At 41.9% G+C, this 22968-nt stretch overlaps 1 protein-coding gene across 1 annotated transcript; it reads left to right on the forward strand.

Moving 5' to 3' along the window:
• Window positions 1-581: 581 nt before the first annotated feature.
• Window positions 582-22536, forward strand: cxxc4 (CXXC finger 4; the record flags this gene model as incomplete). Its single annotated transcript, XM_079159708.1, has 2 exons — window positions 582-1400; window positions 22492-22536. 2 exons carry the CDS (start codon window positions 582-584, stop codon window positions 22534-22536), a joined length of 864 nt encoding a protein of 287 aa, XP_079015834.1.
• Window positions 22537-22968: the final 432 nt, after the last annotated feature.

Here is a 22968-nt window from a genome sequence, read left to right on the forward strand (position 1 = left end):
ATAATCTGAATCCTGGTAGGGCTCTAACTTTTCAAAATAGCAATATTTTTGAATATTCAATTTCTATGTTTGAATGGAATGTACCCTCATCTATTGAAATGTATTTATTCATTCTGTGAAGCAGCTGATTGGACTTTCTTCAAAATATTACAATACTTTGACAAGACATCTAAATATTTTTTGAAAGTGTTGCATCTTCTTGAAGCATGCTAATTCTCTACCCCATTATAATAATGGCATGTTGGTCCGTCACAGCTATCCCGTTATTGTCACCATGAAGATCAGTTCTGACTATTTGTGATAGTTCCATTAGGAAACGCAGGGCGTAAACAATGTGCCAGAAGATTCTTCAAATGTTCAGCTTTTATCTTCAGGGAAAAGATGAAGCAGGGAAATGAAATTTGATTAGAATGAAAACATTTGCCTCTTTCATGTGTAACTATTTTTGTTTGTTTTTCCGCTTTTAGCACGGGAAAAGATAAACCAGGATGGTAACACACTGTTCGTAACCAGCTCCAGTTCGTCAAAGGCCGCTGTAAGCTCACTCTCTTCTCCTGAACATTGACAACCGTTCTTCAGCCATGGCTAACATAAACAGTGCACTTTGCATTGAAAACGGACAGAATGCAGATGTGTCTCTCTTACAAAAGGATACTCTTCAGGATGGTGGATTAAGCCAGCTTTTGGATTATAACGCAGAAATGGAAAGGTACAGGTCTTTTGCAAACTTTTATAAAACCAATGGGGCATTTCCACAGAAGATTGCCCGCATCACAACGCCTATTTTTCCCAGTGCTAGAATTGGCATGTCCCCTTGGAACTGCGATAACGCCATGCTCTGGGGAAGGAAATCAGCGGCAATAAACCCTAATAGGACCAGCATGCATAGAAATGACTCCCAGAGGCCGGGGAAGCCTGGCGTGCTGCCAGAGACGCTGCAAATGGCAAATAATAATTTCCTCTCTACCTTATCCCCCGAACACTGCAGACCTTTAGTAGGAGAATGCATGAACAAGCTGAAATGCGGCGCTGCTGAAGCAGAGATAATGAATCTCCAAGAACGCGTTGGAACTTTTTCCGCTATCCCGGCTTTAGGGGGCATCTCATTACCTCCCGGGGTCATCGTCATGACAGCCCTTCACTCCCCCGCAGCCTCAGCAGCCGTTACAGACAGTGCGTTTCAAATTGCCAATCTGGCAGACTGCCCACAGAATAATTCCTCAGTATCCAGTGGAAACCCAGCGAAGAAGAAAAGGAAAAGGTGTGGGGTCTGTGCACCCTGCAGGCGGCTAATCAACTGTGGTGTCTGCAGCAGTTGTCGGAACCGCAAAACGGGCCACCAGATCTGCAAATTTAGGAAATGCGAGGAGCTGAAGAAGAAGCCAGGCTCGTCGCTGGAGGTGAGAACCGGGGCTCTGCTTCCCCTTCTTTTGTTATTATCCCCTTGCACTCCAAAGCATTAACCTTTTCATCCAGTCACGTTCTAAGCCCTTGAAAATTGTTTCCATGCCCACCCATGCCTGAACATCCCCCCGGCTTCTCAAATCTGCCTACCCGCCTAGCCTAATTGGCAGTAATTAGGGGTGTTTGTGTGGAGCGCAAGCTGAGCTTGGCTCAGACACCCCTAATTGCTGCCAGTCAGGCTGGGCTGGAACGCATCCGAACAACCCCGAGCTTGGCTCAGCTCCAAGCAGGGCTGGGAAATGGTTTTCAGCAGAGAGCCATCCCTCTCTACACCCGGTCATTTTAACCAATTATGGAAACCGTCTCTGGATGGGGAGAATCAATATCCCACAAAGCCTCAGCCTCCGACCACCAAGAGATGGTGAGAGTAATGGCAGGGCTGCTGATGGCGTTTCTCAAAACATACCCAAGTTTTGTGTGGGGAGGGGAGTGAAACACCCACAACGATTCTCTCCCACTGATCCTGTATGAATTGATTGTGCATATACAGTAGGGTTGAAAGGAAATCATTTTATATTATATTTTCTCATTATGGCCAATCAGGGAGTAATATGGGGTATGATACATATCAAGAAGGGTGCAGAGTCTGAAAAACATATTAAGCGCTGGCATAATTGACAAGTAGCAGGAGGCTTCATTAGGACACAATCGGAGGGCAGTTTGGTTTTTAAAGGTTGGTTTTAATAGATTTATTTAGCAGCTGACATTTCGTTGTCAAAGGCAAAGGCAGAGTATGAATGTTAAGTTTCAAATGTGGTTCTCTTTACCCTGAGAGTCTGAACTTGCTCACTGACTTAACATGAGCTTGTATGGATGAGTCAGCAACACATGTAACCTGAGGGCCTGATGATTTGCTCATTAATTAAGTGATTACATAGAGAGGAAAAATAGGTTAATCATAAAATATTACCTAATCTACTCATGGGAAACACACCACGTATGGATTCCTTTGTTCATTATGAATTTGTGCCATCAGATTGTCTGATTCTTGTTTGAATCCATGATTTTTTCCAGGTGTTCATTTTTGCAGATACGTCTTTCAGTGCATTTAGGTGTGTTTTTTGTCCGTTTTATAATGTTAATACGACCTGTGCCTGCTTTGTAGTGATCAGGAAATGATGGAAGGATTCAAAGCAGATTGAGATTGTACCTGAATGCAAATGTTCTTGATCCAGTAGTGCTGTGACATAACATATTATTATTTATTCATATGATTCTCATAATCTATGTCTCATGTACTCTACAATCTAGTGCTACATGGAGGACTTCTGTCAATTCAATCCCAGTCTGACAGCATGGAATCCAGTGCTAATATCCCTGATTAAAATCTTAATAACTTTTAATGATTTTGACGGGAGTGCCAAGAATCAAAAGCTTTTCCACTTTGCAACTGAAACAGAAATTGAGGGACTAAATTAAGTCTGATTGTTACCTCCTTAATCCAAAACAGTGGGTCAGTCATACAAACACACTTTGTGCAGAAAAGCATTGTTCAAACCCAGAGCTTTATTTAGAATTTGAGTTAAGATCCCAAAGTTTTCAAACGTTTGTATCAAGATAAATGTAGGTAAAAACATATTTACACTTCCAAAAAAAAAAATCTGAAATTAATTTTTGTATCTTGAAAAAAAGACAGATCAGTGTACTAGAATCTAGAAACAAATAATTGTAGAATCTACCTGAAACAAGTTGACGTACAATGGGGGAAATAGTGACTGTATTTCACTTGCTTTCAGAAAATGACTTTTAGGATTCACATTAAGGACAAATGACATGACTTGATATCAGAGATTTTTGCAGTGTAAAATTAGGATATCTAGATTATTTCCATTTGGTACATAGTGCCATACTCAATTTAGTAATTTACTTAAAACTGCGTGTTGGACCAAGATGATACAAAGCATATGTGAGCCTTTTCATTCGGTGTGGAAAACCGTGACGCTTCTTACAGGCGCTTGTATGGGGAAACCAGCGTTTCAGAGGTTAAATAAAGCGGTCGCCGATGGGTTACAGGTTGGACGTGTAAAGCATAGAAGTGGCAATCGGAAGCTCGTTTAATGTTGACTCTGTATATCGTGTACTAACAGGTGTCCCCAAACAGGTGTTGAGGAAGCTGGCCTCACATTCATAATGCATGGGTAGACTCACTTTTGAAAACATCCATTTAAAAAGACGGTTAGAATTACCAAGGGTGTGAAAACCCCTCAAACAAATCCACACTTGCTGGTAAAAGCTCCTTCACTGACTTCAGTAATTCATATTATGGACTTCTCCGGCAGTAATTGTTATTTTTGACTCTGCATCTGTAATTACAGGCACACCTTCTGCAGCAGAAATGGGTTTAAAGGCATCTTAGAGGTGTGAAGTTGCACTCTTGCTTCAACAAACTTTTATACGTAGATTAACAGGGAGTGCTTATTTTTCACCTTGTTGGTGGTGCTAATGGTCGCTCACAGCTGAGTGGCATTTGAAGTGTGAGGTGTAAGGTGCTTAAATAAGTTTAGAAGGAGAATTTACAGCCCATGCGTGCAAATTCACACGTGAACGGCAACTTGTATGCACGCTCTCTCACACACAAGCATGTACGCAAACACACTCTTACCACATACTCGCGAACAAACACAAACACACAAACACACACACACACACACACACACACACACACACACACACACACACACACACACACACACCAAACATGAGCCGAGTGTACCTTTTGCCTTGGAAGAGACGATAAGCTGCTGGCAGCCAGTTAGATTTGGCTGTCAGTGTTTTCCACATGGGAATCACCCTGAACTAATTATATCTTAAGCAGCGGTGGAAAATGCAAATCAGAATTTTACTCACACCCCTGAAATCGGAGAGCCAATTTAATCTAATACCCCCTTTAATTTAGCGCGCTAATGCAAGGCCCTAGAGAATTGCCCTGTGTCACTGCTGTGCTGTTCTGCAGCAGATTCTGGTCTCTCTTTCTCTCTCTCTCTCTCTCTCTCTCTCTCTCTCTCTCTCTCTCCGTCTCTGTCTCCGTGCCGCTCTCAGGCTCCAGGATGGATTAGTCTGGCAGAGGAATCTCATCTAACCTAACATTTCCCGAGCAGTTACCTTTGCGTAGCTTGAGCTCCTATGGCTCAAAGGTCCTTCATTAACTTTCAAATGCAATAATACTCATATGTGGGTAAGCTGAGTCTTCACCTCTGTTTACCTCACCTGTTTACCTCAACTTTACTGATTTATGCAGAGAGACTCGTGACAAAAGCTATACCTTTTTCCTAATTTCTGTAAATGCAAAAGTTATGATTGCCAGCTTGTGTTGCTCAGAAGATTAACTTTGTGGCACTAAAATTCACATGGTGTATATGTGTTGTTTATGTGTTCTAACCTTTTTGGCTTGAGGCCTTTTAAAATGACGCGGTGTCTCGTTCTGACCCCTCATCATAGTCATGGCCTTGGTGTGGACATGACCCAAACAGTGATTTTCCTTCTCAGGTTGTTTCAGTTGAAGGATAAGGGTTTTGTGCCCGAAGAGGTGAAAGAAAATAGTCTGAAAAACTTAGCATAATTTTGTGTTAATTATCCTGTGATTCTTCAGATTCATCTTGGGACACCTTAGGGTCTTCTAAGGTACTTGGTATTCAATATCCAACAAGTGGCTCAATGGTAACACCCTGCGTTAAAATAATCTAATAAGCAAAACATGTTCTCACTTTAGCTTCACAGTGAGGTTAACGATGGCTTTTTAGGTCAAAGGTTTTATTCCAAATCAGTTTGGTTTCAGTTTATCTGGGAATCTTTGTATGCGTTCTTTTCATTAATAGTTTTAAGTATGAATTATATACATCTCATATTCTCTCGTATTCCTAAATGTGTCACTCTAACGTTATATTATTCTCTTACCCAGAAATCTGAAGAAATATACGCAAACAGTTCCTAGAGGTTATAATTTACCAGTAATATCACAGTGAATGTGATTTTGTCATTAATAGAGACAAGTAGAGCTCTAGTGTTGATGTGGATGTTCTGACATAAAACAATACATGAAATAGATTCATAATGACTTTAATTAATTGCTAATTTAGGCTTCATACATTTATAAAAAGGCTTTTAGAAGATGAGTTCAGTACAATATTTGTCGAAAGTCATATATGTTTGTGTCTAGTTTTTCACTGTGTTATGCAGTCAGACATTTCACTTAATAAATATGACAAAAACTAAAGTCTGACCAGTGTAGTGAAATCTTACAGGACACTTTCAAACACATCCAACCAGACTTTGAAAACATTTGAAACATGTGGATTTGAGGTGTACACTCTGCATGTATAATTCCTGTTTGTTTCAAGGTTTTGCTCGTGGATGACTCAATAATGCAGACTTTCCTTTAGGAGTATGCCTACAGATGTCTAAAACCACATCCTCCATAACTATTCAATTTGATAGAAACATAATCGTGAGATTCCAAGAGCTTGCTGGGTTGTTGAACTAAACAGCACCTCTGTTTTTGACGTTCATATTACTAAAAAACAAGTCAAAATCCTTGAAATAACGACATTCAAAGAGGCTTCAGTTTCATTAGTATCAGAAAACGGTGTAGAAAAAGCAGGAAACGGCAAAAACAAAAATCTAATTGAACAGATTCCTCCTTTCATTAAACAAATGTCAAAGGCCAGCGTCAAGTCTTGTGCAAGAAAACAGCATCCTAGTGTAAGGGGATTCTCTCTCTCTCGCTCTCTCTCTCTCTCTGCTCTTTGTGCAGCGTTGATATGACTACATGAAATGGGTGAGATGAAAAGGTGGCACGGCTGCCTAGAAACCTTTGCTATTGTGATAAAAGACAAGGCCCAAAATGGTAGGAAGCAGGACCTTGAGGAAAATAGCTTGGATTCAGCCTTAATGAGAGCACGAGCGCCAAATAAGCAATGGCAGCCAGGTCTAATTTGTTTTAGGTGTGCTCGGAATAGATAAGGACAAATCTGTGGCCTTCACCCCTCCCCCAACCTTTGCCTCCCTGGAGATAACACTGAGTGCTGCCAGCCAATCTCTGTGGGCAAAGGAGAGGGGGTACAGAAATAATAATAAAATGTAAAAAAACCAAGAAGGAAAAGCCTGAGGGACAGACAGTCTTAAGATCTGCAGATCTCAAACTTACTGGATTTATTCAAGCTTTAAAACTGCAGATTAATTTGGTCGCAGAGGTCTGGGGGAGTGTGGAAAAAAAGAAAAGAAAAATGAGGCCGTACGCCGCCGCGCATCTCAACCTAAAGGGCAACCTTAAGCTCCTGTCAAGACAATAGGATTTTGCCATCTGAACCACGATGCAGACCGCTTAATTATACACATCTTCCCTGCAAGCTACCCTCAGCTGCTTAAGAGCAGGGGCCCCCTTATTCATTGTCATGCCCTTTTTCCCCTAGATTGGTCGTGCCGTGTGGATTTTCTGTCAGCTTCCATTTGCGCCGAGTAGCTGTCCTCCTCAGGCCGTAGTTGCGCTTGGAGAGGCACAACCGCACGGCACCGTTAAAGAATTCATCGTTTTTGCCACTGCCACCAATTAAGGCCAAAGCGTAATCGGAGGCGTCTGGACGATGGCCTTACATTATGTGGTCTGTCGCCTCCTCTGCCCCCGTTTGATTTAACATCCATGGTTCAGTGGGGAAAGAAAACTCATTGCCATTGTCTTTATTATAGTGCGAGGGGAGAGAGAGAGAGAGAGAAAGGCAGAGAGAGAGAAAGACACGAGGGTGGAAAGCAGCCTTGCGGAGGACGGACAGCGTGAAAGAGCAGGTGCGGGAGGACGTTAATGTGTGGCACTTTAAATTTTAAACAGATGAGAATCAATTATTGATGGTGACTCTGGCTGAGAAGTTAAAAGGTATCTCGTCATTACTGAGAGCCTATATGAAAAAGTGTGAGAGAAAAGTCTTCAGCAAATGCATCATGGGGTTTCAATGAGCGCGGAGCATTGAAACGAGTTGTTTTTGTTCTCCATAAAAAATAATGTGATCTTGACTTATTTAAATGTCTGCACATATTGTGTGTTTTGGCTCTAATGCAACAATTTGTACAAAGCCCTTTCCATTAAATTATATTGCCATAATTGAGTAAAATGCAACAAAGCCAGTGGCAAAATGAGTGACTGAACTGAAAACGTTAAGAGCCAAATCAGAAAAGTTGTTCTTGAACATGGTATTCCCCATTTTCAATCAGCTTTTGCCAAATTTCTCCAACAGGCATGTTGCTCCTTCCTATGAGGCTCGGTAATACACCCTATTGGGCATTAGCTATATTATTACATTGTCCTTAAGCACAGGACACTACAGAATAAACTACACAGGAAAATAATGCATGATCCTGATGACGGCCAGTATGATGCTCTTCAATACAGTTAATATAACTGTCACAATTCCTTTCGAATTGTGGGCTGAGTTTGGTAAACCTCTCTCATTTGTGGACCAAAAGTAATAGATCCAACACGTGTGCTACCTGCTAAGACAAGAAGAATATCATAAAATAGTCAAATCATATGAATTGGCTATTTCACAGTGACTAAAAAAATCCAGGCTAGGAAATGTCAAGATATCTGAACGTGAAAGCTAGCCATTTAAGCAATGGAGCGTATTTAATTGATGAAGTATTGCTGTTGCAGAAACATTTCTGTTCAAAACTCCCAGTGTAAAAACATCACGTGACCTTATTTCAACAGAATAAATCTGCTATAAGCAAAGTGCTCAAATAGTAGCAGTAGTAGTTGTCCAGTTTGACGTAGGGAGCGGACTATAACAGCCCAGTATCATGGCTTCAGACAATGGACCAATCAAGAGAGCTACGGTGGTCAACCACAGTACTGCATGGAAACAAAATAAACGTTATTAATATTTCCCCATATACCGTCAATATAAATGACCTCTTGCTAAAACAGCTGACAGGAAAAACAAACGGAAGCAAAAAATACCATCTTTCATTCACGCTTCAAACTCATACTCTTCCCATTCAGTTCTGGTTTAACCATTCAAACCAGACTTTTGGTCATGGGGAAATACGATACTGTCGTACAAGACTAAGATTTATAATTTCAAGACTTTCTGCTTTCATTGTATGTACAACACAGAGATTGTCAAGTGTTGACAACTCATGGCGTCCTGTTGAACTGGAGCTTCAACAGGACACGACAGCGTGAGCAAAGTCATGTATTTTCATCAGTTTTGTTCCGGCAGTGAATTTAATCAACTTATGAGAAGTTAATGCATTAACCCCCATTCTGCGACCATGTATGTATGCATGCAATTAAGAAGACTGGAATTGATTTCAAAGAGGGCATCAAGTCACCTTATTTCATTCTACAGTGTAGAGAAAGTGCTCTGTAAAAACCTCTACGTTTTCCTCACCGCTCAGCATTCTTGCTTCGTGCTATGGCTCTGGTTGACATGATGCTTATTGTTGCCTAAGATGAGGACATTACTGACATTCACTGACAATAGACCAGCAAATCTAAGGGCCCCATCCCATCACCGACGAAAGTTTTTCTAAAGCATATCCTAAGTTTTTGGATTGATCTCTTGCCTTCCGAGAAGCTATCTGTTTGCCGAGAGTGGAAACTGGTTTGAAATAGGTAATCCATCACAATAGAACATCTGGTCTGCTCTTAAAGTCACCTTATCGGTGCCTCTGATAAACTCTAATTCACAGTCTTCCTTGTTGGTGCAAGTGTTGATAGAAATCTAGTAAAAAAAAAAGTAAACGTGGATGTCATGAAAAGAATAGAATTTGATAGTTTCTTGCACTGCAATTCCCAATTAGTTGTTTATTTGACCAAATTAATTTGAGGTATATTCACGTGTCTATACTATAGGGTTTTTTTGTGTTGCTAAACCATTTAGATATTAAATATTTAAAAATATATAAAAAATATCGGACTGCGTTTTCGAACATTATGAATGTAAAAGAGAGTCACAAAACATGAATGATTTTGGTTTTCTTGTGTCACTGTATGAAATTCTGGTGATGTGGCTCCTGTGCTCTCTTTCTTTACGTTTGGATCCCAGATTGTGCCTTTTAAAAAGTGTTTTTCTTTGGCAGCAACTCTTAAACCTGATATTGTCCTATATATGCAGTATACATATTCATGGTCTGTGTAGAGTTGACTGGTTCAAGCATAGAAAAACCTCATAATGGTCCTTTAACGCTTTTATTCGTAAAGCTACTTGATGCAGGTTACACTATCGAGCTGCAAAAGAAAATGAAAACTCCAATCTTTGTTAACCTCATTGGAGTTGCCAAACAGATGAGATGTAATATACAGCGCAATAAAATTGCAGGTCTGCAGATGCACTAATGAGTTTATATCTATAGGTTAAAAGGCAGTAAGTGACAGATGGCTCGGTGCCATTCATCCAAGAAAACTGGCGTGAAAGTGAATTTGTGAGTGACAACTGGTGATGGGAGAAATCGGTCAATGTGGTTTAAGCGTCTCAGTTTCTGCAAGTCAAATCCTCGCATGCTGCCACCTCCTCTATTGTGGCTCTGCTCTCACATCATGAATATTTCATGGCAAGCATCTGACACCATGCCCAGAAAGATATTTCAAGGTTTTCTTTTTTTTTTTCTGATAGAAACCCTGGGGTTAGAGAGTGTCACAGATGCGTGAAGTCAGTCTGTGGCCCCCGGGCGAGGGATAGGATTTATGATGCACCAGTTGATGACATCAGGTGGATATTTTCATTCCTGAGCGGAGAGCCCCTTTGTCCTCCACCACTGATAAACCATCGAGCTGTTCGCTGTTTGTTGTCACTCCTCTAAAGATCTGTCTGTTGCGTTCTGTTGAGTATAGAGAAATGATTTCAATCTGCTCAGAGTGCAAGCTGTGTCTTGACAAACCGGGACCGGCTTCTCCGTCTGATCAGCGTGGAGCTGAAATGTCGAAGCAGGGGGGGAGTCTGCTTGGATTAGCTCGGTCTTAAATGCTGCCTTTAGCATGTTACATTGCAAACTGGCTTTCTCCTGACGATATCTCGCTTTTTTTTTTTTTTGTCCTTGTCAAGTTTAACCCTCCAGTTTAACTAAAGCCTACTTGTGTAATTCCTTATTTTTAGTTTGCTTTTTTGACACTAACTAGATGTTTTTTTTTCTTCTTAGGGAGGTTATTATTTTTTTCCACACGCCTAAAGAGCGTACTTCACAGTGCATGTGTATTTCAGCTAAATTAAATACCACCAAATTAAGACTAACTTCCTACACAGCCTTGGACTTTCCAATAAAGTATAAATGCATTAGCACAGTGGTTTCTCACCTTTTTGGCATATGACTCTTGGAATCAGGCTTCTCCGAAGACAAACACAAATGTCTCTCCGAAACTACGCAGCGAAGGGTGTTATGGGTACCTGTAGGTCACACCTCCTAAATCTCAACTACGCGTTGAGCGGACCTGCACGTCACGCAGGTTGATTGACTGATTCAATTATCGGTAGGCAGGTTCTGAACAGAGCTGAACATGGGCGTATATAGTCTACATACAAGTATCAAATGAACGGTCAAACCAAAGTGTAATAATTCCGGCTGTCTAATTGTGATACTCTCTCAACCCTTTCAATCTTGTTTTTTGCTTTATTTAAATAGTCCTGAAACAGTAACATTTTCCAGTGATCCACGACAGGTAAAAAACTAAGATCAGCGGCAGAATTATGTTTTTGCTGCTTTCCACTCCTGTTACTCATCTCGCGACCCTCAGATTTATCTTGTGAGTTGTAGACTTTTTCTTTAACCTTTATCTATTCTGTGACGTCTCTCTGAGAGCCCAGCTCGCTTTTGCAGGAAACACCCGCTCAATTACACACGTTCACACCTGGAAGCTTCCCAGTACAACCACAGTGTGACCTGCCGGCCACTGAGCAGCTCCACTGGAGCGGTTGGGTTTAAGGGCGTTGCTCAAGGGCACACCACTGGTGCTAATGAGGCAAGGCATGCGCTGTTTCTTTAAGTTTCCCCTCACACATTTAACCGTGACCTTTTTTTCAAACGTTAAGGCCACCATTGCCCACTTTGTACTGCTAATTTAAATCAAGAAAGTTTCACATCCATCCAAGTTGAAGAAATGCTCCCACTGTGAGTCTACCAACACTGTCGATGGGAAAAATAATCTTTAGTTCCGAAACAAGAGGCTCCCAAAATAGCTCGTCCCACTGTAATACTCTGTTGTGGTGACCCTGTATCCTAATTCTTATACCTTTGATGACTTGTTGCAGGTCAAGTGCGCATTTTAAAATAAGAGTAACTTCTCTCATGTTCATGTCTCATGTGAATATCAACAGCTGTTGCTTATACGATCTGTATAATAATTAGCATGAAGGTAAAGCAGAGTAAAGGCACTGTACTCAACAGGTAAAAATTGGCAAAAGAAATCAAAAAATTTGACTTAATTTACATTTTTGTTCCTCCTGAATTTGATGCACAGATTGATTTTACTCCATTATGAGAGTGCAATTAAAGATTCAACTTTCAGCTGTTTGTATTTTCAAATCCTAACCTAAATATTATGTTGATTTACAGTAAATATGCAGAGCTCTGTATATATAGACCTTCTGAGTTTAAGGGCTCCCACACAGATGCTGAAAAATCTGCTCAAAACAAGAAGGCCTGCTCCTACTTTGCATTTCAATTTAACATTTCAGAGAACTGGCAGCATGTTGCCTCGCTTAGCCCTCGCTTCGTTACACCCACATCGCTTCTCGCCGTGCTTGCTGACGTCTTACGCTGTTCAAAGGGCTGCAACTTGGCTGAGAAATTGGGGATTTCCATACCAGATCCCTCAGGTATCTACACACTCAAACGCGTGTCCTGCTCATCTTACCCCTCATTCCCCACTTCCATCCTGCAACACCAGCCCTTCTAGCCGCTCACACTGCTCCGGTTTCCCGTCTCGGAGCTCAATTGACCTCGCTGCTGCATTTCTTGGTTTGTTTTTTTCAGAAATTTCAGCAGCACCTGAAATCTTCTCCGATGTCTCCAATATAGGGTTTGCTCCCAGAGGAGAGTTAGCTTAGCAGCCCTGTGTACAAATTGCTTTACTTGGACAAGGGTACTTAGGTGAAGCTAATTGAAATGGAGGCCGGCACTGCTGTACTTAGTAGCAGGTAGGTGATCCCGACGGCTACAGACGGCAGCCTCTGACCCAAGGGTGCTGCCTCGGTATCTTCCTACGAGGGTCGGCTCAGCTTCCGTCTGTGTGTGGGCAGGGATTTTTCCATGCATGCTAAATGGAAGAGGCTGAGCACTATTTCAGCGGCAGAAAGTCGCTCCCTTTTTAGCCTAGATAACTCTCACGCTGTGTGAGCTTATATTCTGTGTTACTGGGTGAGGTTGTTCTAACTTGGCACTGAGTTGGTGTTATTATTAAAGTACTAGACAACGTGAACACATTAAAAGAAGAGATGCATCTCTAAGGCATTGTCTCTGCCGTTGCGCCTTATGTTGATGACAAATGCTGATTAATTACTGGACAAAAACCTCTTGAGTATAAGCATTAGTTATTCATACAAGCACGTTTTAATGAAGACGCTTGTCAATATTTAACCAGTTTAAAAACTTCCAATTTGCTTTGCAAAATACATTTTGAAGGAAACAACTGTGATATCCTTGATCTGTGGGTCAGAATGGATGGTTGGGTGTTCAAATCACACGATTTTGGGAACTGCATCTCCTGTGTTTGCCTATTTAGATTACCGGTATATTGAAAGTCAACACATCCCATCTCTTGTTTTAGTGTTGATTGACCGGCGCATTTATGGAAGGGAAAAAACATGAAATATGTTGACAGTAAACATTTTGCCCAGTACCTTGAGTATGAACATTTTACATGTGCAATGAGCGCTTTGCATCGAATAGAATTGACATTTATTTGTTATACGGATAAAAATAAAAAACATAATGGAGCTGCAGCGTGTAAACTACCAAGTCCTTTTATTTAGCATTTATAAAGAGAATATAAACATTTATGGTTTATAAAACACAATACCGATGATGTAAGGATATGTATATATCTGCTAACATCTACATAATAATGTGTTATAAGCTTTTTAATAAATGTTTGTCTACCGCTTTAAATGCTAAACAGGGGACTTCAAGGTTCAGTTGGTAACTTTTATAAAAAATAACCTTTTATCATAGTTGCTAAAACTGTCAATATATCCTAACAGCAGTAGATGAGACAGATAATCTGTGAAGAAATCATGTTCCTCTGCCTCCTCTTAGTGCTCCTCATGGCGATTGCGCGACTCCACCACGCCCAAAGGACAACAACCAATCAGAGCAGAGGAGTCTCTCACGTAGCTGTCAATCACTGCTCATGAATTCGTACCAAATTGTCAAACTGATCAAAGCAGCGCTGATCAAATAGGAATCAAGATGTTTGTACTGCGTTGCCTATTTTTGCACCAGCCAGTGGGCGGAGCTTGGCTTTGGCTCGTCTGTTTTCAAAATGGTGGTAGGGTCACAAACCTCTCCTTTGACAGATAAACAGCACACTTTAATACATTTCTGAAAACATTCGAGGCGAGAAATAGGCTCTACAGTAACAGCAACTTCAATCCTATTTGAACGGCGCGACCTAGTTTGACAGTTTGATCGGAGTTCACTGCTGCATTAGACACTCCTCTGCCCTGATTGGTTGATTTCCTTTGGGTCCGGTGGAATCTTGCAAATGCCATGAGGAGCACTAGGAGGAGGTCGATTTTTTCACAGATTATCTGTCTTAAGTACTACTGTCAGGATATAGTGACAATCAACCTACTGAACCTTTAAAGTAAAGTGTTACCCAAATACTTTCTCTTATTTATCATTAAAATCCAATTATGGCTTCTTGTGGTGATCCTATATGTTGATACTACACATGGATACTGACACATATTCATAGTCGAAGATGATGTCAGTAACCTCAATGCTGAACATTTAATGAAAAACTTAACAGGCATTGTGGTTTAGATGCATACTTTGTAACCGAGTATCCCCTGTTCGATTGCAGCAGCTGACCTTGTTGCTGGGTGTTTATCTGTCTCCCCATGTTTCAGGTCTGTATCTGATAACATCAAGCAACATGGTTCACATATAGGTTCTGTACAGGAAAAGCTGGATAATATCCCAAGATTTTAAGTATAAATTAATATTGATCTAACGCAAGTCAGAAATCTGGAGCAGCAATACTGTCAATGGTTTGAAACATTTAAGCATCTTGCACTTTAGGCCACGCCCCCATCAGTGATCTCACTAGCTTAGCAGGTGTTTTGCAGTCAGCAGCCGATAGAGAACATCTGCTGTGACATTACTGATGGGGGCGTGTCCAGAGGAAAGCAGTCAAACATCTGACTGTTTCCATCAACACTGACCTCCTCATAAAGGGACAAATTGCATTGCTGCCCCAGTTACACTGGGCTCCTTCCATCCAACTGTCCACTCAATGGCTCCCTCAGCGTTTCATAAAAAGTGTATTTTCTGAAGCCACTGAGCCTTGGCCCGTCTCACTGCAAACCCACTCCTATGGAGGGCTAGTAAAATATACGTCCTACAGGAATACCGCATTGTAATTACATTGCCCCATTAGCATACGGAGGCTTGGAGTCACACTGCACTCAGCCTCCAGCAGCACTTTGCCATATGGTCCGTCTGCGCTTCTCAGGCGATATTTGGCAAGACTCTTGCAGAAGGTCAAATATCAAGTCAGAGGACTGTGCCAGAATTGCATCTATGCTAATTGCTCCCTCTCTCTCTCTCTCTCTCTTCCTCTGCTCCCTCATCCATCTCACGCTCCTCTGCTCCTCGCTCTCTTTCCTCCCTCCCTCTCCCCCTCTCCCACTGAAGTAAGTAATCTGCTTTAGGATGTTTCTGAGATGGAGATGGATTTGGATTTCCTTCGCTGCCCCTCAGCCTAATCTCCCCCCTGTGACCGCCTCTCCCTGGCACAGCTCTTAAGAACACCATCATACACAAACCCCCCCCCCCCCCCTCTCTATCCCCACTTCAACCATGCCTAGTCAGCGAAAAACTCCAAAATTCCTCATTACTCACAAACATCCGCAATACACTTAGCTTGATTTGCTCGCATGGACGCCTGGAGCAAGGCTGTGCCTTATATTAAAAGATTGTAGCTGGTATTTCAGTTTTGGAATGCTATCACGACCCTGGTGTTCTCGAGCTCTTTGTCTGTGTGCATAGTGTCTCGAGCATATTGATGTGAGGCGGTTATCTGAATACATATGCTATTTAGAGGAAAAATAGGTTAAAATAAATAGCTTAGGGTATTCAACTCAATTTGTTAATATCTCAGACTTAAAGTCCTCCAAGGATAATTTAATACGCCAATCATCTGTGCAGAATATGAGCATTAAAAAATTCCTTATAAATGTCTGCAAGGGTAGGCAATACACAGAAAATGTAGCATCAACCTTGTGTTTTATAGGCCACAGTTATTCTTATCTCACGTTGATTCTTAAGGGAGAGAAATGTTGATGTAAACATTTGAACTGATTGATGATTAAATACTTATGAACACTTTTTTTTTATTTAAATCATAATTATTTTCACTTGTAGATAAAGTTAATCACAAGTCCAGCTTATATGGCACCTGTGGAAAATGAATGTATGGTATGTAATGAGAGTGCGTTAGTGGCGTATGTGCGTCTGAAGTGATGATGAGATGGTTCGAAGAAATAAAAAATAAGAAATATTTGTCATAGTTGTAAGATATTGAGCATATTTGTTTCAGCGTTTTCAGAAAAGTCTTCAGCACTATTTAATTTACAGCTGTCAAAATAAAAAAAAATACTAAAGAGAAATACAGTCGCTGTAACTGACAAAATAACCACATTTCTGCGGTTCATAATGCTATTATTATTTTCTGCAAGTTGTACTGTGAAAGTTATAATCTGAGGTAACGTGAAAAATGTAACTATGTGATATAGCGTTTAATTAAAAACACCGTTAGCTGTGAGCATTTTGTAGGATCAGTACAAAGATCAGTTCAAAAATAGTATTTGTTTTTGTTGCATGGCTATAAGTCAGTGTTGTTGTACCAAACCTTCCTCAAAAGTCATATTTTAGTCCCAATATACTTAAAGGGGAAACGGCCATGTTGAAGTCAATCTATGAAAATGTTAACTGACCTATAATATTATAATTATTTTGTATTTGGGTTGAGGTGGTTTTACCCATTGTGATGTACAGCATGTGTAACTGTGCTTTGCAATACAGTGTAGAACTGCAAATGACTTGGCCACAATAAGCCACAAAGCAAGACGATCATTTCATCACAGCAAATGCTTATTCTATTACAGTCAGTTCACTTGCTTACTTATTATCACCAGAATTAATGTTATTGATGATTCTGTAGATGAATCCAATACTCAAGGTGTAAGCCTTTGCGCAGTGTGTTTGCGTTACATTGTTGTGATGCAGGACTGGAGGCAGAGCGGATGACTAGATGAGTGGTCTGTCCGTGATAGCGGCCTTGGAGAGGTACCTTTTATAAACGGCATTGGGTGGCTAGAATATTGGCTACAAGCTTCAAGATGAGATTTCAACCCCCACCCACCAACGCCTGTAACGGTGCAGGTGATGGATTGCTATACCTTCCAGGTTTGAGCTTGGCAACGCCCCAATATTCCTGCAGAATAAAGTGACAGGCAATATATAACACATCAGTTAAGGCTGACTGCACCGCTGCAACTTTTCTCCCCCCCCCCTCTCCTCTTCCTAGACCTGGAGATCGGCCCTGAATGTTTGACTGGCTCCTTGAGTCCTCCTTCCTTGGCTCTGACGAAACATGCTCTTTCCTTACCCCTCTTTCCCGTCTCTTCCTAGTTTTGTCTGCCTCGCCACCAGTTTGCCTAAAAGAATAATCAAAGGCCCTGCATGTTGCCATTTTTCATTAAAATGATCGCAGACTTTTCTGACCAATATATTTAGCGCTTGCGAGGTCAAGGTTTTGGTGGCAAAAAAAAAAAGAAACACTGGCCGACCTGGTTTGCACACACATTTCACTTGCAGTGGTGATGCTGTGTGAAAAATGTAATTATGTCTTAAACAAGTACGCGTCCAGACAGATAGGGCAGTGCCAGCTGCAGTTTGTGTGTCAAGAGGGGTTTTTTATTTACATATATTTTGTTTGCAGCCTGTCGGTGCGCATCCAAAGATTTGCGGTCATGAAAAGTGGCCTGGTTCCCGGTCTGTAAGTTAATAAATAATGGGTATTGTCAGGGTAATGTATGGGCCATGTGCTATAATGAGCATTCTGAAACACATCAGCACACTCTCTCACAGGCTGCTATTCAACCTACCCAGTGCCACCGTCTCTCCCTAAGATTCCTCCCTTCCTTCTCCCTTTCCGTCTCCCCCATATCCGTCTCTGCCCTGCTTCTATCTGTTCCATCTGTACTCAGATTTTTCTGCCACACTACACATTTTTTTCCAGGATACTTTCTCATCTCCAACACATTTTTTTTTATTTATTTTTTTTATCTCAGGAGTATAAGGAGATTTTTGAGAATTCCTTGACAGAAAAAGAGAGAGGTCTAGAAGGCGAGTTTGTAGTTGGCTGTAAAGAGAATATAAATTCCACCCGCAATTATGGTGAATTAAAAGTTTTATGATGTTATGCATGCTCGTGTGTGTCCGTGCTTTGAGTGTGTGTGTTGGCAGGAGGGGGGGGGGGATAGGGGGGCCTCTGTGACAAGGCTGGCTGGAAGCATAGCGCTGAGGGTTAGTGCCAGACATGTCTCAAGAGAAACCGGGGCACATTTGCAATCACCCCGAGTTCAAAAGGGTAATTTATTCACAGTCTGTGGTTAAAGTAGGGCTGCTCAGAATGCCAGTGGGATTCTGCCGGGAAGCAGAGCAGTAGAGACACATTATTTTCATTTTCTCTCCCCTTCTTCTTCTTTTTTTTTTTCTTCCCCGTCTCCCTCTCCTGCTTTTCCCCCTCATCGTCCTCTTCATCGCCTGTTGTTGTTTCTGCGAGCCCTGTGTGGCGTCTTTTAACACACGCCGGCGAGCATATTTCACTTTTACACTCATCCGCATTGACGTCCCGGTGCTGATTGAATTTTGAGGCGCTGCGGCGTCTGCCATTATCATCCTCATCGTCTTGAGTGGTTTATCTCTGGCCACAGCTCAGTGTGACGCCAAGGCTGCAGGGGAAAGGAGGGCCAGGGCCGGGGGTTTGGGGACTGTTCATGTTTTTTTCCTTTGTGTGGAAAAGATAGGAAGGATTGGCCTTAACCTGGGTGTTTAAGATTGTGGTTGGTGGTTTATGTTGTGTGTGCACGCATGAGCCCCGTGCAGAGGTTAAAGCAGCATTTACAGACGCTGCTTTCGTCCGGTCGGTTTGAGTCTTATTCAACGTCCTGTCTTCCTACTACCTCGTCTCAATCAGCAGACGACGTGGCTTCAGCATTAACTGCACCTGCCAGGTTCAGTTAGGATCACAGGGCGGCGTGGCTGCCCAGAGACCTCACACTGCCTCACTGGAATCAGCAAAGAATTATTCCACAACGTCAGTTTTACTGTGCCGTTATCAACGAAAGCCACCGGCAGACACTCAGAATACACTGCCTACTGTGCTGGTGTGGTGGGGTTAATTTGAGGTCTGGAGAAATCTCTTCCTCCTCCTCCAGTCAGTTCAATACTCGGTCGTGTGCATTCATTGCCAGAGCGGGAAATTGTCTTTCCCTCGGTGTGTCGTTGTAGCCAGGTTGTTATGTATGCTCTGCTGCAGAGGCAGCGGTGTTGACGTGAGGCTGAGCCGCTGCCACAGCGTCTTGATTTGAGGTGAAACCTTGGTGTCGCTCCCGTGTCCCTGGTGTAACACTATCAACCCTTACCTTCTCCCCACCTTTCTCTCTTTTTTTTTTTTCGTTCTCCCTTTATCCCTTTTATCCCTCTCTGTCTCTCCCTCTTCCTCCCTGTTGTTTCTGTATTCTTGTCTCATTTTACACTCCCTGGCGGTTGATGGAGTGATTTTGAAGGTGTATGCTGGTGGGGGAGCAGATAACGCAGAGCTGTGCTAATTGAGCCTTCTTTGTGCCTGGTCACTGCAGTGTGCTGAGGCGAGGAGGCCCGGGAGTGAATCCAAGCAGCACTCAGGAGCCCCACTGGATCGATAACGCGGGAACTTAACAAAACAGAGACATGCCGAGTGCCCAGATCACGGTCATTATTGTCTCTGGCGAGCCACACTTCCACCAGGGACTGATCAATGTGAGAATATGGATCAAGATAAACACCTCCCCTTCCTCTCCTTTTTGCCTCAGCTCTTAAAGCATCACGTTCTAGACTGTGAGGGCAATGCTTAAGGCTGAAAGTGCCTCATATCAAATGAGGATGTGCACACCATATTCATACCATTACAATTGTACAATTGTGCCTGTTGCCTTCTCTTCCTGTGCCTTACATGTGCAAGATCCAAGACTGGGAGCATTTCGATTGCCTCTCATTGTTGGCTCACCGTCGACACGTTAACGGTTCGAAAACGGTTGTAACGGTCGACATCTCAGCTAACGGTGCTAACAGCCCTAACGGTGCAAACCGTGTTGAAAGGGCTGACAGAGCCAACAGTGTTAACCGGAGGAGTGGGTGCTACGCTTCCATGGCGATGCTGTCGGTTGTGACGGCATCATTCGCCGTAACCGCCGTATGAAAGCAGTGCAGATCGGCGGCAATGAGCTACCCAGTGGGGCATGCTGACATACACTAACATGCATTTTTTACGTACTGTGTTTGTTGGGGTTCCCAGCCTTGGCCTTTATGTAAATGTTAATGCAGTCTAATACAGCAGTCGTGCAATACACCCTACCTTCATTTTAAATGTGGTCAGCTTTTGTTGAAACTGTTTGGGAGAGCTGTTGATTCAAATGCGTGGTCATTGTGGAAGCTGCAGTTTGTGATGCTGTTGAATTGTATTGCATTATACTGTCAGGTGTTTTCACTGCATTTATCAATTAATCAATGAGGGTAGGCAAAATAACAAGCTAAAAAGACGTATTCACTGTTACTCTACAGTACACCTGTGGTTGCCACATTGGATCACAACAAACACATTCACATTTATCAATAAAACTTATTTTTCTCAATGTTTTCTGGGGGTTCAGGTGATTAGAAAACTCACAACGTAACCATCGTCAAATCGGGCACCTTTGTTTCATGCCACCCACTCATCCTTTCTGTTTTTCTCACTATCAAATATCTTAAAAAGCAGAAAGTACATGGAAATGTGTTCAAAAAAGCCGAAATACTTCCCAAAACGAGAAAACACAATTAATAGCGTTACAATGACATAACAAGGGGGCGGGCGTCAGCTCATTGCAATTAAGCAAAAAAGAAAACATCAGATCTGTGAGAGCGGCTTGACCCTCCAAAACATGATGGTGTTTCATTTCATTCGGGGCTTTAAATTGGTGATGATGGTATCCTGCTGTTCTGGGTCCCTCCATTATTCACTTGGAAGGATAATAGCAACTGCTTAATGTGGTGTGAAAAATGGTAAATGGTTGCTACAGTGCACATATAGGCTCCAGCACCTGTCTTCATGCAGACCCTTATGGAGTTTAGGTTCCCTCCCTACAGAGAATAGGAAGTCCTCAAATCATGTAGGCATCATCTGCTGTTTTATACCTAATAACACTTGTGATTATTAACCTTACAGGTAATGTGACTTGGGGCTCATGATTTGATGTTGTTGTTGGAGGTTTGACAAACACAGGTGTTTCTTTTTGACCACTTTGTAAGTATTTCCCCTCTTGTTTACATGGGAGATCTGAAACAGCGATTTATGAATATGTTAGTTGTACAACTGACAACATTTTCTAAAAGTTCCAACTCAAATGTAAAAAAGACACACCACAAAAAAAGCCTCAAGTATTTGTGTTTGAGAGAGGCTGTAATCAGCAAATCTGTGGTATTTTAATTCTCAGTGAAAGAAATCTTGAGCAGCTAATTAATCATCAAAATTGTTGCTCATTAATTTTCTGCCAATCAACTAATTGATTAATCGGCTAGTTGTTATAGCTCCACTGTTATGCATAAGACAGATCTCCCCACACTGTATAACTCTGTTTATTTTTTTACATTACAACTCCTTCGAATAATTCCTTCAAGCAACATCATTTTGTCAAAAAAGTGACATGATATGATCACATATCAATCCACCGAAAGTTGATCTAGGTTAATACTAAATTATTGCCCATCCCTTCTGTACACTGTAAATAATGTTTACATCTGGTCAATCAACAGTATAAGCCCGAGTCTGGTCCTAAAGCGCTCATCAGCATGCCTTTAAGGAGCCACAGATGACACTTTGTATTAAAATGTCAAATTGCCCTCCACTCAGACTAAAGTGATTTTAGTTGTGATTATGCACTATTTCCCCCCTGTCAACAGCGCGAAAAAAAAATAATCAAAAAATGTGCTAATTGGTCATGGGGATTGGTGGGGGACTTCAGTATTTTATGTCTTTGACTTCCAAATGAGTTTGGGAAAGGAGAGGCTGTCACTCTGCCATAGAGGTTTTGGGGGGAAGGAGGAGGAGGAGGAGGAGGGGGAGGAGGAGGAGGGGCGGTTGCTGGCGCGGGCTCAAATTGAAATGATGCACTGTTCCCCCTCACTGCGGCTGGAGCTCGCAGTAATTAAATGCCTCATTGTTGCTTCTTGGGAATTTGTATTGAATATTTTATCCAGCGTAATGATTATTTGGGTGTGGGTGGGACGTGGATGTAATCACCTTGGCTGGCTCTTTGATGAAATACTTGGTTTGGTGGTTGAGCTTTATAGTCGCTTTAAGTGCCCTTCTGGGTTTTTACTTTACTTAATGTCCATTCCATTTCAAACTGCCGTTATCCTGGTTCTGATTCGAATGCTATTGATTATTGGCTTCCAAATTGGCCTGTAATTTCTGAATGTGTGTCTGCTTTTCTTTTTTGTAATTTACACAGACATGACAATGGCATGACCTTGAAATCTGGGAATTAAATTGTTTCCTTCACATTCTGTCTCCCATAGAGGACGCCGGTCAACAGCGGGGAAGCTTTTCGGTGGTTCTTTTAGAGTGGAGAGCCACGGCTGCCCCATCCAGCCGCAGGAGGGCAGGTGGGACTCTTGACTCTCTGCCAGGAGCTCTTGATGGGTTCACAGAGCCCAAGGCGCCCAACACATTTGGGGAGGACGAGAGAAGAAAAGTGGACAGACAAAAAGATAAATGAAAACATAATGGTGTTGTTTTAACTCTGTAATTTCCTTTTCTGTGTAATTATTGTACCTTTTGACAGTATCATAATGTATATTTTTGGTGTCTATAAATGTGTTTTCAGTGTTGTGGCTGTAGGTTTACAGCCAATCCTATGTAAAGGACTCAAACAGACAATCATACAATCATTCTGATTCCGTCAAACCGAAGAGGCCACATGGATTGATGATATAACAAACACAACACACTTTACTCTGGAGCAATAATCTATTCTGTTGATTATTATTCCTCAA

This window comes from Pholis gunnellus (genome assembly GCF_910591455.1).
Source record: "Pholis gunnellus genome assembly, chromosome: 5".
NCBI lineage: Eukaryota > Metazoa > Chordata > Actinopteri > Perciformes > Pholidae > Pholis > Pholis gunnellus.